The sequence below is a fragment of the Acipenser ruthenus genome, chromosome 7, assembly GCF_902713425.1.
Source record: "Acipenser ruthenus chromosome 7, fAciRut3.2 maternal haplotype, whole genome shotgun sequence".
In the NCBI taxonomy this organism is placed as follows: Eukaryota; Metazoa; Chordata; class Actinopteri; order Acipenseriformes; family Acipenseridae; genus Acipenser; species Acipenser ruthenus.
Window position 1 is genome coordinate 45,934,164 of NC_081195.1, and position 19,537 is coordinate 45,953,700.

At 36.0% G+C, this 19,537-nt stretch overlaps 2 protein-coding genes across 2 annotated transcripts; both read left to right on the top strand.

Moving 5' to 3' along the window:
* Nucleotides 1-4,668: 4,668 nt before the first annotated feature.
* Nucleotides 4,669-6,566, top strand: LOC117416176 (sulfotransferase 6B1-like). Its single transcript, XM_034921888.2, has 6 exons — nt 4,669-4,884; nt 5,020-5,228; nt 5,378-5,504; nt 5,680-5,774; nt 6,093-6,279; nt 6,413-6,566. Exons 1-6 carry the CDS (start codon nt 4,746-4,748, stop codon nt 6,529-6,531), a joined length of 876 nt encoding a protein of 291 aa, XP_034777779.1. The 5' UTR covers nt 4,669-4,745; the 3' UTR covers nt 6,532-6,566.
* A 5,544-nt stretch (nt 6,567-12,110) lies between these two features.
* LOC131737516 (sulfotransferase 6B1-like) lies at nt 12,111-14,292 on the top strand. The gene is made up of 6 exons (XM_059027122.1): nt 12,111-12,329; nt 12,465-12,673; nt 12,823-12,949; nt 13,125-13,219; nt 13,537-13,723; nt 13,857-14,292. Exons 1-6 carry the CDS (start codon nt 12,191-12,193, stop codon nt 13,973-13,975), a joined length of 876 nt encoding a protein of 291 aa, XP_058883105.1. The 5' UTR covers nt 12,111-12,190; the 3' UTR covers nt 13,976-14,292.
* Nucleotides 14,293-19,537: the final 5,245 nt, after the last annotated feature.

Below are 19,537 nucleotides of genomic sequence, written 5' to 3' on the forward strand. Positions count from 1 at the left end.
ATTTACTTGGAAATGTGCTTTTTGTTGTTACTAATATCACGTACAGATATTAGTACCCAACACTTACTTAAAACCTTCAATGTGCCACCTAATTAAACTGAGGCAAGCTCTTCCTAGAACAGCCTTTGTTAGTCCAACAAATTGCAAGTCTGCTGTCACCAGTGCCACCAGTGCCACAATGATTTTAAATTCCTGTGCAATGTGTTTTCACAATTCAAATAAGTGCTTCACAATGTAATATATATTTTGTTTTTTCAGTTTTGCCTGCATTTTCAACCAGCAGTGCATTTTATGTTTGACATATAAGAAAACTATATGTTTTCTATTTGCAAGTTTTCTTACATAACCGTAGCTTCAGCAAATCTAATCCTTTTACGAACAGAGCTAAAATACCAGCACTTTAGGTTGATGATATAAAAATGATCCAGTCAAAATCTTAGTCCACAGGAGTGCAACAGATTTATTAGTAGTGTAATCCACCAGGACTTTCTGGAACTTCCTTGGTAGGTAACCCTGATAGATGCTGCTTAAAGCTAGTGTATAATGAATTGCATCTGATCACGAAGATAACAAAAGTAAGTGTAAATGATGAAAAAAATATCTTGTAGTTATCGACAGGCTAAATTGCAAAATTTCACTCACGTTCATTATTTAAACCGGCATACAATCAGCCCGATACTTATCGGCAGGAAAGTCCAATTACAGGCCTATCTCACTTTCCTCTGTTACTTTCTATTCTCAGACATACACAAACCCCCAGGATGGCCGTCCTGTTTCTAAGAAATGTGGGCTACAGTATTTATATTCATGTGCGTAAAACTATCAATAATTCAATTAGTCTGTATTCAATAAGGCACAAATCACATAAACATGTAAAATTATAATAATGAAACATGCAATCGCAAAATAAATATGTGAAGGATAACAGGCCATTATTGACCCTGTTACATATTCCCTACCATATCTTAATATATAAAGAAGAAAGTTTGTCTGTCGGTCTTTCTTTTTGTTCCTTTATGCATTCGGACCCCGCAGGAGCCAGTGCAACCAAACTTTGCATGGCATCCTCTTTCATCCAGGGGAAGGTCGAGAGCTATGTTTGGATCAAAAATGTTGACCTCCGGGGTACTTTATTTAGTAACCCCATTGCTGGATCACTACAGTAGCCATGTATCATTAATGAAACCCACAAAACCAAAAACAAATAAATAAAAAGAACAAAAATTGTAAAAAATTTAAAAATGGCAACAAAAAAAAAAAAGTTAAAAAAAGGGAAAGGGGTCCGAGCGCATTGTGCGACACCCAAGATCGGTAACCTATAGGAAACCATAAGGCTACCATTCCCCAATTTGTCATGCATGAAATATTGAATTTCTCCAGGTAACATCGGGTACTTCAGCTAGTGTTTTATAAAATAAAGCCACAGCTTACAGTAAACATTGAATTGTGTAACATGGCTCTAATATGCACAGGATGTAATGACACATCTCATGGTTTTGTGACACTAATTCAGTCTAGTATTTGTAAGGAAATGTCACAACCTGTTCCATTGCATCTATTGTCTTGTCATACTTAAGATACAGGTACCGGTAGTAGCAAAATCTATTTTACCCTGATTTATTCCTTTCCCTTCCAGAATTAGAATTAGAACCAAAAATAATTAAAAAAAAAAACATTTTGGTGTCAACCATATTATGAAAAAAGTTATCCTCTTTGTTAAATATTTGAACATAGAATAATATAATAAATAATATATTTATTTAGCAGACGCTTTCATCCAAAGCAACTTACAGGGACTAGGGTGTGAGCTAAGCATCAACAACTGCTGCTGCTGCTGCTGCTGCACAGTCACTTACAATAGGACCTGGGTTTTACATCTCATGGAAAGGACAGAGCACAAGGAGGTTAAGTGACTTGCTCAGGGTCACACACATTGAGTCAGCGGTTCAGCACGGATTTGAACTGGGGGCCTCCTGGTACAAAGCCCTTTGCTTTAACTATTGGCCCACCAAGTTTGCTTTTGAAATCTCAATTTCTGCATATTTAATATGAGGCTTTTGAATAAATGTGTCCAAGTTAATGACATTATTACCAACTACAACTCGACAAGTACAAATACCAATTTAATAAAACTAAGCACCCTTGTCAATGTTTCCTATTCTACCTGTTGTATTACCTTCAATCCATTAGGCCAATTAATAACAAAAAGGCAATACAGACTATATGCATCGTATTGTATAGGCTTTAACAATATATAAATTCCCTGAAGAAGTTAATATGATGGTTTGTAACATACCTCCCACTTTCCATGGATTGCCCAGAGCTAACCAAATCGCACCAGTGTGCATCGCTTAATTCAAAATCACAACATGGGAGACATGGCAGGACACAACACAAGCATTCTTCAGTTTGAACTTTGCATTACATTTTTTATTTTGCTTTATTGAAATTGGTGTATCCGAGAATTAAATTTGGAGATAAACTTTCTAAATTTCATGGCTTGACTTAGAATCTGTTCTAAATCTCTGCTTTGTTCAATTGAGGGACAACTGGATTCTACATGCTGAATCACACTTTTTTATTACTAAACCCACAAGTTCATATTTTCAATTCACACTTTAATTGTATGCATACAGCTGTTTATGTTTTTTGTCATTTGTTTGTCTGCATATTAATTCTAACGGAACTAAGCTTACAAAAGATTTTGAGAATCCTGAGAAAAGAGGAAAGTGACACCCAACTTCAGTTGTGCAAAAATCCTGGCTTTGGTTGTGGTCAGAAAGTCATGGATGTTTGTCATTACGTTTCTGTTACGCCACTCAATGGTTTAGTTTACATACAACCTTAACATGCTATGTGAATTCTGTGCACATCTTCCACATATTTCTGCATTTGAAGAGCTCACATTCCTGCTCTGTGAAGCCAAGGGGCAATTGCTGGCCTGATGCTTGCCTGAAGCTTTCTGCCTATTCAATACACCATTGTGCCACTAGCACTACACCTTTATGCAGGCACTTTGTAATAATCTCACAGACAGGACAGATGTAAGTGGGTGCCCTGCCCCTCAGGTTAAAACTGTTATTCCAGTACCCAGAGTTCCAGGAAGGAGCAAGGAATGGGAAAGAGGAGCATCTGAGAGGATGACGTGATTAGTAGAGCTTGCCAAGATCTGAGATGGGTACCGGTATAAAATAAAAGTAAAACCTTGTTACATGACTGCTCTTGTTAGTACAGTAGCCTCTGCATATCAGAACTCCACCTAAGAGAACAGCCTGTACTGGTTTGTAACCTGACAACTCACCATCATCAAACTTAAATTAAAATGGTTTATTCAGTCTTTTCAAAAGTGACTTGTCATCGCGAGAGTGTCTTGAGGCACACTGAGTGGTTTATTTGTTTATTTATTGGTTTAAAAAAATAGCTTTATCTCCTGAGTTAGGACCAATCATACAACATGGAAGTTTTATCACTACTTCACTTCACTTCAGAACAGTAGTAGGGCAGCAGTGTGGAGTAATGGTTAGTGCTCTGGACTCTTGAATGGAGGGATGTGGGTTCAATCCCAGATGGGGACACTGCTGCTGTACCCTTGAGCAAGGTACTTTACCTAGATTGCTCCAGTAAAAACCCAACTATATAAATGTGAAATTGTATGTAAAAATAACGTGATAACTTGTAACAATTGTAAGTCACCCTGGATAAGGGCATCTGCTTAGAAAATAATAATAACAAGTAAGATATTATTTGAATAGATGGAATTATAATTTTAGGTGTGGGTATAAAACACAGAAGGGACTTTAACTCAGCCCTGGATTTGCACTTTTTTTGGTTACAGTTTTATGATTGTTTTTTTTAAGGATAGTATTTGTAATTAAAACATCATAGATTAAACTGTACATTTAAACAACAATTATATGAAGATGTGGTGGGGTGCTTCACCCCTGTGCGTAGTTTTTGTGTTTTATGTTATTGTTGGTGGATATAAAAAGTAGTTCATGTGCAAACTGTGCCGATATTCAATTGATTGATTGATTAGCAATCAAGTCTCGGTACAGCTGCATAAAAGAGTCAGTGTTTCACACACACAGGGTTGGTGTTCAGAGTGGAGAATGTGAGAGAGATGGAGGTAGAACTTTAAAAACTAAACAATTGCTACTCTTGTTGGATTTCTGCCACGCGATACTTGTTTGTTTGTTTACTGTTCTGAGGTTAATGTCTGTCTATTTTGGCCAACGTGCCAGTTTGTTTGTTCAGTGTTTCGTTTTGTTCAAACTGTTAGTTTATTTAATAAATCAGCGCATCAGCTCTTCACTCATCATTCTGTGTCTATGTCCTTTCTGGCCAAACATCACCCACCAAGCCAATCTGTGACAGAAATAACAAAGAGAAAAAACTCTTTGAAACAGACGGGAAAAAAAAAACATTTCATGAACCTGATTTAAATAAAATGGGCTCTTTAAAAAAAAGTACTTTAGAAAACATTCCTTAAAACAAAAAGTTTTGTGAATATCCACCTCACATCTAGTGGTAGTATTAAATGCCTCATCATCTTTACGACAGAGACTTGATTACACCATTTCCTTCTGGTATGTTTCTAAAAACATTCCTTTACATCACTGATAGTTTCCGGTTCCCAGCTGAAAGATTGATATATAAAGAGAGAAATGTTTCTCATGGAGCCAGATAACGCAGTATCAAGCTCTTTCTGAAGACATTTGACAAACTCTAAAGACATTCATCACAAGATGCCAGAACAGACTGAGCTCATTCACACCTTCAATGGCATTCCATTTTCTACAAGAGTATCAAAAGAGCTCCTTCAGTCCCTGGACACCTTTGAAGCCAGAGAAGACGACGTGTTATTAGTTTCCTATCCAAAATCAGGTAAGACACATTTCGGAATATTATTTTATATCTTCCCATGTACTTTGAAAAACTATTAAAAGTTGGTCTATCAGAAATGGGTAGATCAGTATACACAGACTACTTGACTGATGTGTGTTTTGAAACTCTTCCTAGGCACGCACTGGCTTACAGAGATTATGAAGAATCTGTACCACAGCCACAATGAAGACAATGGGGTTAGCAAAGTGACACTGACATCACCTCTGGAGTTCGGAGATCTCTCCAAGTTCGATGAGCTGAGAAACCTCCCCAACAAGAGGCTCATCCCAACACACCTCAACTATGAAATGATCCCAGTGCAGTTCAAAACGAAAAAATGCAAGGTAACAGAAAACAGCCATTATGTGTATTGCTTTATCAAATAACACGACCATAAAATAATAATAATGCAAAGTATAACAGCAAAATGATTAACTCTGAGCTTGTGTCTGAATCACACAAACTAAAACTATTATCTTGTTCTTGTTTACAGATGATTTATGTGATCAGAAATCCTAAGGACACCGCTGTTTCATTGTACCATTATTACAAGCAGAACCCCAATCTGCCCAAGATTGAGAAATGGTCCACCTTTTTAGAAATGTTCTTGAAAGGAGAAGGTAAATATGAGTAATGTTTAGATAGACATGGAAAAATATGAAGAACATGAATTAAATCTGTATGTAGTTAAAATAGTTACCACCATGTCATTTTATTTTTTATGTCGGACATGATATATGATGCAAAAATGTTAATTCGATACAATAATTTGCTTTGCCTGTATTTGTATTGCAGTTGTGTGCGGTTCCTGGATTGACCATGTCCTTAGCTGGGAAAAGAGTAAAACTGATGAAAATGTCCTTGTTCTGTACTACGAGTCCTTAAAGGAGGTGAGTTCAAAATGGAGCACAGGCATGGTCATCATCCATTTGATATTGTCTTACATTAGGGTAGAACTAAATCATCAACAACTAAAAAGTCACTTTGAGGAATCAAATTAACTGGAACTATCCCTGTTATATATTCTATAGCAGATGCATGTTGGGGAAATTTCTAGAAAACATTATTTAGATTCTTTTGAACATGATGGTCTGATTTTTTTTCTTTTCCATGCTATCCCACTGGGGTTAATTCAATCAATTAACACTAATACATTTAGCCATTCTCTCAATGTAAAACTAAACTGTCAAATGTATTGTTTTTCACAGGATCTTCCAAAATATGTCAAGGAGATCAGCACATTTTTGGGCATCAATGTCACTGAAGAGCAAGTCAAAGACATTTCAAAGAAATCTTCCTTCAGTGAAATGAAGGAAAAGGCAGAGAAGGAGAAAGTGAATCCAAACCACACGGTCTGTGTACTGACTTCCAACAAGAAGCTGATATTTAGGAAAGGTAAGAGTTGCATCACCACTGAACTAAAACTAAAGCAGTGTAATGCTAAAAGAGAGACCATTAATAAGCCCAAAACAACAGGGTATTCATTGACTTATGCAAATAATACATTCAAATACTTTATTTCTTTCAGGTACTGTTGGTGACTGGAAAAATCATTTCACTTCCAAGCAGAATGCCAGGTTTGATGAGCTGTTCAATGAAAAAATCAACTCCAGTGAATTAGCAAGACGTGTGGAATATGAGAGTTAGAATATAAAGAGCAATGGCACACTTATTGTTGTCTTGTCAAACTGACTCCCTTGTTATTGGGTGAAATCTGTAACTCATGGCACTTTTTGCTGGGAAGACTTTGATTCACTTTGTTGTGGTAAATCAAAAGGAAAATATTTTTGTATTAAATGTATAAATGTACTTTCTTAAAATAATATGTATTTATTTATTTATTTTATTATTTGTGTATGTGCTTGGAATTGTTTTCTCTGTTCAGTGGTTATTTTCTGCACAGCATTAATGTGTAAATAGATGTTAAATTCTTGCACACAATAAAGATTTACAAACTACAGAATTGCTGAATTCTAGTTATTATTGACAAGTGGAATACAAAAGCTTCCTATTAATCATACAATGAAGAAGTATTTTTGTTTAGCTTTTGGAAAACAAACAAACTAAAAACCAACCACGTTTCTGTTTTTAATGTGTGGATACTGTAAAGGCAACCTAACAACATCCCATCTATTATTTTGAGAAGTCAAAGAAAAGAGGAAAGTGACACAAAGTTGTACAGCTAATTTGATTGCCTTTTCATCCCTGGTTTGTTGTGGTCAATAGGTTCTGTCAGGCCATCATTCTTTTTCACATGCCACTCAGTGACACAGCTATAGGACCCAGCAGGGTTTCTACTGGTATAGACTCTGATATCCTTGTTAGTACGTCTTAAACCAATTATTGCCATAGAACTATGGATCACCTGTATACCCTCCACCCAAAAAATAGAAATTTTTAATTGTTCATTATTATAAAAAGTGTTAAAATCAAATATAGATACCATTTTTTCAAAAGCTATATACTCACTACCTTATGAGCCTCTTCATCTATTCTCTTCCATTTTACTTGCCTTGGTGATGGAGTTGAGGAACAAACCGCTCCAGTATTTCTTGTGTAAAGGTGGATTTACTAATAATATAAAACCACCTATAATTATTTAACTTCTTATGAGTGTTTTTTGGTTTTATTTGTAAACCATTTGTAACACCCCCTCAGACAAGGGGCGTGCAAACATAGGTTAAAAGATTTAAAACACAGAGGGGTTATTTTGAATATCAGAGCATATTTTGAAAGCTCAGAGCAAAATATTATATAATAATTGATCAGGTTCTTTTTATTCAGATCTAAAATACAGTGAACAGTGTCACCAGGAAAAACACACAGGCATACCAAATCAATGGAAATTAATTGATTGGACAGCACGTTTAAAAGTAGCGTCAACACATTATTCAAGATCCTTATAGAAGACCACAACTATTCAATTCACCAGGAATTACTCAGTACACATTTTCCATTGACAGGTAGTCATCATGAATATAATTAGTCAAAATAGTTATTTTAATCAACCAAGTGTAAACTGCAATATTTCACATTGAAAAGGGCTTCTAACACACACATGCACACAATGTCTGTGCAAGGGAGGGAACTTCACAAAGAAAAATCAGTATGACAAAATCTCACGTTAATTACAGAACCGTCAATTTCGGGTGGCTACCGACAGGCTAAAAATGTTTAATTCGCTCGGGTTCAATATTTCAAATAATCGGTAGGAAAGTCCATTTACAGGCCGATCTCACTTTCATCTGTTACTCTCTATTCTCAATCCTGCACAAACAAAACCCCAAGACAAAAGACAGACGTACACAAACCCCCAGGATGGCCGTCCTGTTTCTAAGAAATGTGGGCTACAGTATTTATATTCATGTGCGTAAAACTATCAATAATTTAATTAGTCTGTATTCAATAAGGCACAAATCACATAAACATGTAAAATTATAATAATGAAACATGCAATCGCAAAATAAATATGTGAAGGATAACAGGCCATTATTGACCCTGTTACATATTCCCTACCATATCTTAATATATAAAGAAGAAAGTTTGTCTGTCGGTCTTTCTTTTTGTTCCTTTATGCATTCGGACCCCGCAGGAGCCAGTGCAACCAAACTTTGCATGGCATCCTCTTTCATCCAGGGGAAGGTCGAGAGCTATGTTTGGATCAAAAATGTTGACCTCCGGGGTACTTTATTTAGTAACCCCATTGCTGGATCACTACAGTAGCCATGTATCATTAATGAAACCCACAAAACCAAAAATAAATAAATAAAAAGAACAAAAATTGTAAAAAATTTAAAAATGGCAACAAAAAAAAAAAAGTTAAAAAAAGGGAAAGGGGTCCGAGCGCATTGTGCGACACCCAAGATCGGTAACCTATAGGAAACCATAAGGCTACCATTCCCCAATTTGTCATGCATGAAATATTGAATTTCTCCAGGTAACATCGGGTACTTCAGCTAGTGTTTTATAAAATAAAGCCACAGCTTACAGTAAACATTGAATTGTGTAACATGGCTCTAATATGCACAGGATGTAATGACACATCTCATGGTTTTGTGACACTAATTCAGTCTAGTATTTGTAAGGAAATTTCACAACCTGTTCCATTGCATTTATTGTCTTGTCATATTTTTAAGATACAGGTACCGGTAGTAGCAAAATCTATTTTACCCTGATTTATTCCTTTCCCTTCCAGAATTAGAATTAGAACCAAAAATAATTAAAAAAAAAAAAACATTCTGGTGTCAACCATATTATGAAAAAAGTTATCCTCTCCGTTAAATATTTGAACATAGAATAATATAATAAATAATATAATTATTTAGCAGACGCTTTTATCCAAAGCAACTTACAGAGACTAGGGTGTGAGCTAAGCATCAACAACTGCTGCTGCTGCTGCACAGTCACTTACAATAGGACCTGGGTTTCACATTTCATGGAAAGGACAGAGCACAAGGAGGTTAAGTGACTTGCTCAGGGTCACACACATTGAGTCAGCGGTTCAGCACGGATTTGAACTGGGGGCCTCCTGGTACAAAGCCCTTTGCTTTAACTATTGGCCCACCAAGTTTGCCTTTGAAATCTCAATTTCTGCATATTTAATATGAGGCTTTTGAATAAATGTGTCCAAGTTAATGACATTATTACCTACTACAACTCGACAAGAACATCAACTTCGGAATAGATTTTTTAAATACAAATACCAATTTAATAAAACTAAGCACCCTTGTCAATGTTTCCTATTCTACCTGTTGTATTAATAACAAAAAGGCAATACAGACTATATGCATCGTATTGTATAGGCTTTAACAATATATAAATTCCCTGAAGAAGTTAATATGATGGTTTGTAACATACCTCCCACTTTCCATGGATTGCCCAGAGCTAACCAAATCGCACCAGTGTGCATCGCTTAATTCAAAATCACAACATGGGAGACATGGCAGGACACAACACAAGCATTCTTCAGTTTGAACTTTGCATTACATTTTTTATTTTGCTTTATTGAAATTGGTGTATCCGAGAATTAAATTTGGAGATAAACTTTCTAAATTTCATGGCTTGACTTAGAATCTGTTCTAAATCTCTGCTTTGTTCAATTGAGGGACAACTGGATTCTACATGCTGAATCACACTTTTTTATTACTAAACCCACAAGTTCATATTTTCAATTCACACTTTAATTGTATGCATACAGCTGTTTATGTTTTTTGTCATTTGTTTGTCTGCATATTAATTCTAACGGAACTAAGCTTACAAAAGATTTTGAGAATCCTGAGAAAAGAGGAAAGTGACACCCAACTTCAGTTGTGCAAAAATCCTGGCTTTGGTTGTGGTCAGAAAGTCATGGATGTTTGTCATTACGTTTCTGTTACGCCACTCAATGGTTTAGTTTACATACAACCTTAACATGCTATGTGAATTCTGTGCACATCTTCCACATATTTCTGCATTTGAAGAGCTCACATTCCTGCTCTGTGAAGCCAAGGGGCAATTGCTGGCCTGATGCTTGCCTGAAGCTTTCTGCCTATTCAATACACCATTGTGCCACTAGCACTACACCTTTATGCAGGCACTTTGTAATAATCTCACAGACAGGACAGATGTAAGTGGGTGCCCTGCCCCTCAGGTTAAAACTGTTATTCCAGTACCCAGAGTTCCAGGAAGGAGCAAGGAATGGGAAAGAGGAGCATCTGAGAGGATGACGTGATTAGTAGAGCTTGCCAAGATCTGAGATGGGTACCGGTGTAAAATAAAAGTAAAACCTTGTTACATGACTGCTCTTGTTAGTACAGTAGCCTCTGCATATCAGAACTCCACCTAAGAGAACAGCCTGTACTGGTTTGTAACCTGACAACTCACCATCATCAAACTTAAATTAAAATGGTTTATTCAGTCTTTTCAAAAGTGACTTGTCATCGCGAGAGTGTCTTGAGGCACACTGAGTGGTTTATTTGTTTATTTATTGGTTTAAAAAAATAGCTTTATCTCCTGAGTTAGGACCAATCATACAACATGGAAGTTTTATCACTACTTCACTTCACTTCAGAACAGTAGTAGGGCAGCAGTGTGGAGTAATGGTTAGTGCTCTGGACTCTTGAATGGAGGGATGTGGGTTCAATCCCAGATGGGGACACTGCTGCTGTACCCTTGAGCAAGGTACTTTACCTAGATTGCTCCAGTAAAAACCCAACTATATAAATGTGAAATTGTATGTAAAAATAACGTGATAACTTGTAACAATTGTAAGTCACCCTGGATAAGGGCATCTGCTTAGAAAATAATAATAACAAGTAAGATATTATTTGAATAGATGGAATTATAATTTTAGGTGTGGGTATAAAACACAGAAGGGACTTTAACTCAGCCCTGGATTTGCACTTTTTTTGGTTACAGTTTTATGATTGTTTTTTTTAAGGATAGTATTTGTAATTAAAACATCATAGATTAAACTGTACATTTAAACAACAATTATATGAAGATGTGGTGGGGTGCTTCACCCCTGTGCGTAGTTTTTGTGTTTTATGTTATTGTTGGAGGATATAAAAAGTAGTCCATGTGCAAACTGTACCGATATTCAATTGATTGATTGATTAGCAATCAAGTCTCGGTACAGCTGCATAAAAGAGTCAGTGTTTCACACACACAGGGTTGGTGTTCAGAGTGGAGAATGTGAGAGAGATGGAGGTAGAACTTTAAAAACTAAACAATTGCTACTCTTGTTGGATTTCTGCCACGCGATACTTGTTTGTTTGTTTACTGTTCTGAGGTTAATGTCTGTCTATTTTGGCCAACGTGCCAGTTTGTTTGTTCAGTGTTTCGTTTTGTTCAAACTGTTAGTTTATTTAATAAATCAGCGCATCAGCTCTTCACTCATCATTCTGTGTCTATGTCCTTTCTGGCCAAACATCACCCACCAAGCCAATCTGTGACAGAAATAACAAAGAGAAAAAACTCTTTGAAACAGACGGGAAAAAAAAAACATTTCATGAACCTGATTTAAATAAAATGGGCTCTTTAAAAAAAAGTACTTTAGAAAACATTCCTTAAAACAAAAAGTTTTGTGAATATCCACCTCACATCTAGTGGTAGTATTAAATGCCTCATCATCTTTACGACAGAGACTTGATTACACCATTTCCTTCTGGTATGTTTCTAAAAACATTCCTTTACATCACTGATAGTTTCCGGTTCCCAGCTGAAAGATTGATATATAAAGAGAGAAATGTTTCTCATGGAGCCAGATAACGCAGTATCAAGCTCTTTCTGAAGACATTTGACAAACTCTAAAGACATTCATCACAAGATGCCAGAACAGACTGAGCTCATTCACACCTTCAATGGCATTCCATTTTCTACAAGAGTATCAAAAGAGCTCCTTCAGTCCCTGGACACCTTTGAAGCCAGAGAAGACGACGTGTTATTAGTTTCCTATCCAAAATCAGGTAAGACACATTTCGGAATATTATTTTATATCTTCCCATGTACTTTGAAAAACTATTAAAAGTTGGTCTATCAGAAATGGGTAGATCAGTATACACAGACTACTTGACTGATGTGTGTTTTGAAACTCTTCCTAGGCACGCACTGGCTTACAGAGATTATGAAGAATCTGTACCACAGCCACAATGAAGACAATGGGGTTAGCAAAGTGACACTGACATCACCTCTGGAGTTCGGAGAGCTCTCCAAGTTCGATGAGCTGAGAAACCTCCCCAACAAGAGGCTCATCCCAACACACCTCAACTATGAAATGATCCCAGTGCAGTTCAAAACGAAAAAATGCAAGGTAACAGAAAACAGCCATTATGTGTATTGCTTTATCAAATAACACGACCATAAAATAATAATAATGCAAAGTATAACAGCAAAATGATTAACTCTGAGCTTGTGTCTGAATCACACAAACTAAAACTATTATCTTGTTCTTGTTTACAGATGATTTATGTGATCAGAAATCCTAAGGACACCGCTGTTTCATTGTACCATTATTACAAGCAGAACCCCAATCTGCCCAAGATTGAGAAATGGTCCACCTTTTTAGAAATGTTCTTGAAAGGAGAAGGTAAATATGAGTAATGTTTAGATAGACATGGAAAAATATGAAGAACATGAATTAAATCTGTATGTAGTTAAAATAGTTACCACCATGTCATTTTATTTTTTATGTCGGACATGATATATGATGCAAAAATGTTAATTCGATACAATAATTTGCTTTGCCTGTATTTGTATTGCAGTTGTGTGCGGTTCCTGGATTGACCATGTCCTTAGCTGGGAAAAGAGTAAAACTGATGAAAATGTCCTTGTTCTGTACTACGAGTCCTTAAAGGAGGTGAGTTCAAAATGGAGCACAGGCATGGTCATCATCCATTTGATATTGTCTTACATTAGGGTAGAACTAAATCATCAACAACTAAAAAGTCACTTTGAGGAATCAAATTAACTGGAACTATCCCTGTTATATATTCTATAGCAGATGCATGTTGGGGAAATTTCTAGAAAACATTATTTAGATTCTTTTGAACATGATGGTCTGATTTTTTTTCTTTTCCATGCTATCCCACTGGGGTTAATTCAATCAATTAACACTAATACATTTAGCCATTCTCTCAATGTAAAACTAAACTGTCAAATGTATGTTTTTCACAGGATCTTCCAAAATATGTCAAGGAGATCAGCACATTTTTGGGCATCAATGTCACTGAAGAGCAAGTCAAAGACATTTCAAAGAAATCTTCCTTCAGTGAAATGAAGGAAAAGGCAGAGAAGGAGAAAGTGAATCCAAACCACACGGTCTGTGTACTGACTTCCAACAAGAAGCTGATATTTAGGAAAGGTAAGAGTTGCATCACCACTGAACTAAAACTAAAGCAGTGTAATGCTAAAAGAGAGACCATTAATAAGCCCAAAACAACAGGGTATTCATTGACTTATGCAAATAATACATTCAAATACTTTATTTCTTTCAGGTACTGTTGGTGACTGGAAAAATCATTTCACTTCCAAGCAGAATGCCAGGTTTGATGAGCTGTTCAATGAAAAAATCAACTCCAGTGAATTAGCAAGACGTGTGGAATATGAGAGTTAGAATATAAAGAGCAATGGCACACTTATTGTTGTCTTGTCAAAACTGACTCCCTTGTTATTGGGTGAAATCTGTAACTCATGGCACTTTTTGCTGGGAAGACTTTGATTCACTTTGTTGTGGTAAATCAAAAGGAAAATATTTTTGTATTAAATGTATAAATGTACTTTCTTAAAATAATATGTATTTATTTATTTATTTTATTATTTGTGTATGTGCTTGGAATTGTTTTCTCTGTTCAGTGGTTATTTTCTGCACAGCATTAATGTGTAAATAGATGTTAAATTCTTGCACACAATAAAGATTTACAAACTACAGAATTGCTGAATTCTAGTTATTATTGACAAGTGGAATACAAAAGCTTCCTATTAATCATACAATGAAGAAGTATTTTTGTTTAGCTTTTGGAAAACAAACAAACTAAAAACCAACCACGTTTCTGTTTTTAATGTGTGGATACTGTAAAGGCAACCTAACAACATCCCATCTATTATTTTGAGAAGTCAAAGAAAAGAGGAAAGTGACACAAAGTTGTACAGCTAATTTGATTGCCTTTTCATCCCTGGTTTGTTGTGGTCAATAGGTTCTGTCAGGCCATCATTCTTTTTCACATGCCACTCAGTGACACAGCTATAGGACCCAGCAGGGTTTCTACTGGTATAGACTCTGATATCCTTGTTAGTACGTCTTAAACCAATTATTGCCATAGAACTATGGATCACCTGTATACCCTCCACCCAAAAAATAGAAATTTTTAATTGTTCATTATTATAAAAAGTGTTAAAATCAAATATAGATACCATTTTTTCAAAAGCTATATACTCACTACCTTATGAGCCTCTTCATCTATTCTCTTCCATTTTACTTGCCTTGGTGATGGAGTTGAGGAACAAACCGCTCCAGTATTTCTTGTGTAAAGGTGGATTTACTAATAATATAAAACCACCTATAATTATTTAACTTCTTATGAGTGTTTTTTGGTTTTATTTGTAAACCATTTGTAACACCCCCTCAGACAAGGGGCGTGCAAACATAGGTTAAAAGATTTAAAACACAGAGGGGTTATTTTGAATATCAGAGCATATTTTGAAAGCTCAGAGCAAAATATTATATAATAATTGATCAGGTTCTTTTTATTCAGATCTAAAATACAGTGAACAGTGTCACCAGGAAAAACACACAGGCATACCAAATCAATGGAAATTAATTGATTGGACAGCACGTTTAAAAGTAGCGTCAACACATTATTCAAGATCCTTATAGAAGACCACAACTATTCAATTCACCAGGAATTACTCAGTACACATTTTCCATTGACAGGTAGTCATCATGAATATAATTAGTCAAAATAGTTATTTTAATCAACCAAGTGTAAACTGCAATATTTCACATTGAAAAGGGCTTCTAACACACACATGCACACAATGTCTGTGCAAGGGAGGGAACTTCACAAAGAAAAATCAGTATGACAAAATCTCACGTTAATTACAGAACCGTCAATTTCGGGTGGCTACCGACAGGCTAAAAATGTTTAATTCGCTCGGGTTCAATATTTCAAATAATCGGTAGGAAAGTCCATTTACAGGCCGATCTCACTTTCATCTGTTACTCTCTATTCTCAATCCTGCACAAACAAAACCCCAAGACAAAAGACAGACGTACACAAACCCCCAGGATGGCCGTCCTGTTTCTAAGAAATGTGGGCTACAGTATTTATATTCATGTGCGTAAAACTATCAATAATTTAATTAGTCTGTATTCAATAAGGCACAAATCACATAAACATGTAAAATTATAATAATGAAACATGCAATCGCAAAATAAATATGTGAAGGATAACAGGCCATTATTGACCCTGTTACATATTCCCTACCATATCTTAATATATAAAGAAGAAAGTTTGTCTGTCGGTCTTTCTTTTTGTTCCTTTATGCATTCGGACCCCGCAGGAGCCAGTGCAACCAAACTTTGCATGGCATCCTCTTTCATCCAGGGGAAGGTCGAGAGCTATGTTTGGATCAAAAATGTTGACCTCCGGGGTACTTTATTTAGTAACCCCATTGCTGGATCACTACAGTAGCCATGTATCATTAATGAAACCCACAAAACCAAAAATAAATAAATAAAAAGAACAAAAATTGTAAAAAATTTAAAAATGGCAACAAAAAAAAAAAAGTTAAAAAAAGGGAAAGGGGTCCGAGCGCATTGTGCGACACCCAAGATCGGTAACCTATAGGAAACCATAAGGCTACCATTCCCCAATTTGTCATGCATGAAATATTGAATTTCTCCAGGTAACATCGGGTACTTCAGCTAGTGTTTTATAAAATAAAGCCACAGCTTACAGTAAACATTGAATTGTGTAACATGGCTCTAATATGCACAGGATGTAATGACACATCTCATGGTTTTGTGACACTAATTCAGTCTAGTATTTGTAAGGAAATTTCACAACCTGTTCCATTGCATTTATTGTCTTGTCATATTTTTAAGATACAGGTACCGGTAGTAGCAAAATCTATTTTACCCTGATTTATTCCTTTCCCTTCCAGAATTAGAATTAGAACCAAAAATAATTAAAAAAAAAAAAACATTCTGGTGTCAACCATATTATGAAAAAAGTTATCCTCTCCGTTAAATATTTGAACATAGAATAATATAATAAATAATATAATTATTTAGCAGACGCTTTTATCCAAAGCAACTTACAGAGACTAGGGTGTGAGCTAAGCATCAACAACTGCTGCTGCTGCTGCACAGTCACTTACAATAGGACCTGGGTTTCACATTTCATGGAAAGGACAGAGCACAAGGAGGTTAAGTGACTTGCTCAGGGTCACACACATTGAGTCAGCGGTTCAGCACGGATTTGAACTGGGGGCCTCCTGGTACAAAGCCCTTTGCTTTAACTATTGGCCCACCAAGTTTGCCTTTGAAATCTCAATTTCTGCATATTTAATATGAGGCTTTTGAATAAATGTGTCCAAGTTAATGACATTATTACCTACTACAACTCGACAAGAACATCAACTTCGGAATAGATTTTTTAAATACAAATACCAATTTAATAAAACTAAGCACCCTTGTCAATGTTTCCTATTCTACCTGTTGTATTAATAACAAAAAGGCAATACAGACTATATGCATCGTATTGTATAGGCTTTAACAATATATAAATTCCCTGAAGAAGTTAATATGATGGTTTGTAACATACCTCCCACTTTCCATGGATTGCCCAGAGCTAACCAAATCGCACCAGTGTGCATCGCTTAATTCAAAATCACAACATGGGAGACATGGCAGGACACAACACAAGCATTCTTCAGTTTGAACTTTGCATTACATTTTTTATTTTGCTTTATTGAAATTGGTGTATCCGAGAATTAAATTTGGAGATAAACTTTCTAAATTTCATGGCTTGACTTAGAATCTGTTCTAAATCTCTGCTTTGTTCAATTGAGGGACAACTGGATTCTACATGCTGAATCACACTTTTTTATTACTAAACCCACAAGTTCATATTTTCAATTCACACTTTAATTGTATGCATACAGCTGTTTATGTTTTTTGTCATTTGTTTGTCTGCATATTAATTCTAACGGAACTAAGCTTACAAAAGATTTTGAGAATCCTGAGAAAAGAGGAAAGTGACACCCAACTTCAGTTGTGCAAAAATCCTGGCTTTGGTTGTGGTCAGAAAGTCATGGATGTTTGTCATTACGTTTCTGTTACGCCACTCAATGGTTTAGTTTACATACAACCTTAACATGCTATGTGAATTCTGTGCACATCTTCCACATATTTCTGCATTTGAAGAGCTCACATTCCTGCTCTGTGAAGCCAAGGGGCAATTGCTGGCCTGATGCTTGCCTGAAGCTTTCTGCCTATTCAATACACCATTGTGCCACTAGCACTACACCTTTATGCAGGCACTTTGTAATAATCTCACAGACAGGACAGATGTAAGTGGGTGCCCTGCCCCTCAGGTTAAAACTGTTATTCCAGTACCCAGAGTTCCAGGAAGGAGCAAGGAATGGGAAAGAGGAGCATCTGAGAGGATGACGTGATTAGTAGAGCTTGCCAAGATCTGAGATGGGTACCGGTGTAAAATAAAAGTAAAACCTTGTTACATGACTGCTCTTGTTAGTACAGTAGCCTCTGCATATCAGAACTCCACCTAAGAGAACAGCCTGTACTGGTTTGTAACCTGACAACTCACCATCATCAAACTTAAATTAAAATGGTTTATTCAGTCTTTTCAAAAGTGACTTGTCATCGCGAGAGTGTCTTGAGGCACACTGAGTGGTTTATTTGTTTATTTATTGGTTTAAAAAAATAGCTTTATCTCCTGAGTTAGGACCAATCATACAACATGGAAGTTTTATCACTACTTCACTTCACTTCAGAACAGTAGTAGGGCAGCAGTGTGGAGTAATGGTTAGTGCTCTGGACTCTTGAATGGAGGGATGTGGGTTCAATCCCAGATGGGGACACTGCTGCTGTACCCTTGAGCAAGGTACTTTACCTAGATTGCTCCAGTAAAAACCCAACTATATAAATGTGAAATTGTATGTAAAAATAACGTGATAACTTGTAACAATTGTAAGTCACCCTGGATAAGGGCATCTGCTTAGAAAATAATAATAACAAGTAAGATATTATTTGAATAGATGGAATTATAATTTTAGGTGTGGGTATAAAACACAGAAGGGACTTTAACTCAGCCCTGGATTTGCACTTTTTTTGGTTACAGTTTTATGATTGTTTTTTTTAAGGATAGTATTTGTAATTAAAACATCATAGATTAAACTGTACATTTAAACAACAATTATATGAAGATGTGGTGGGGTGCTTCACCCCTGTGCGTAGTTTTTGTGTTTTATGTTATTGTTGGAGGATATAAAAAGTAGTCCATGTGCAAACTGTACCGATATTCAATTGATTGATTGATTAGCAATCAAGTCTCGGTACAGCTGCATAAAAGAGTCAGTGTTTCACACACACAGGGTTGGTGTTCAGAGTGGAGAATGTGAGAGAGATGGAGGTAGAACTTTAAAAACTAAACAATTGCTACTCTTGTTGGATTTCTGCCACGCGATACTTGTTTGTTTGTTTACTGTTCTGAGGTTAATGTCTGTCTATTTTGGCCAACGTGCCAGTTTGTTTGTTCAGTGTTTCGTTTTGTTCAAACTGTTAGTTTATTTAATAAATCAGCGCATCAGCTCTTCACTCATCATTCTGTGTCTATGTCCTTTCTGGCCAAACATCACCCACCAAGCCAATCTGTGACAGAAATAACAAAGAGAAAAAACTCTTTGAAACAGACGGGAAAAAAAAAACATTTCATGAACCTGATTTAAATAAAATGGGCTCTTTAAAAAAAAGTACTTTAGAAAACATTCCTTAAAACAAAAAGTTTTGTGAATATCCACCTCACATCTAGTGGTAGTATTAAATGCCTCATCATCTTTACGACAGAGACTTGATTACACCATTTCCTTCTGGTATGTTTCTAAAAACATTCCTTTACATCACTGATAGTTTCCGGTTCCCAGCTGAAAGATT

Excerpts from the sequence above, each read along its gene's own strand:
- LOC117416176 (XM_034921888.2), top strand. The coding sequence starts at position 4,746 with ATGCCAGAACAGACTGAGCTCATTCACACCTTCAATGGCATTCCATTT. Across the intron at positions 5,775-6,092 it reads ACTACGAGTCCTTAAAGGAG|GATCTTCCAAAATATGTCAA; the intron begins GTGAGTTCAAAA and ends TGTTTTTCACAG. Across the intron at positions 6,280-6,412 it reads GAAGCTGATATTTAGGAAAG|GTACTGTTGGTGACTGGAAA; the intron begins GTAAGAGTTGCA and ends TATTTCTTTCAG.
- LOC131737516 (XM_059027122.1), top strand. The coding sequence starts at position 12,191 with ATGCCAGAACAGACTGAGCTCATTCACACCTTCAATGGCATTCCATTT. Across the intron at positions 12,674-12,822 it reads TCAAAACGAAAAAATGCAAG|ATGATTTATGTGATCAGAAA; the intron begins GTAACAGAAAAC and ends TCTTGTTTACAG. Across the intron at positions 13,220-13,536 it reads ACTACGAGTCCTTAAAGGAG|GATCTTCCAAAATATGTCAA; the intron begins GTGAGTTCAAAA and ends TGTTTTTCACAG.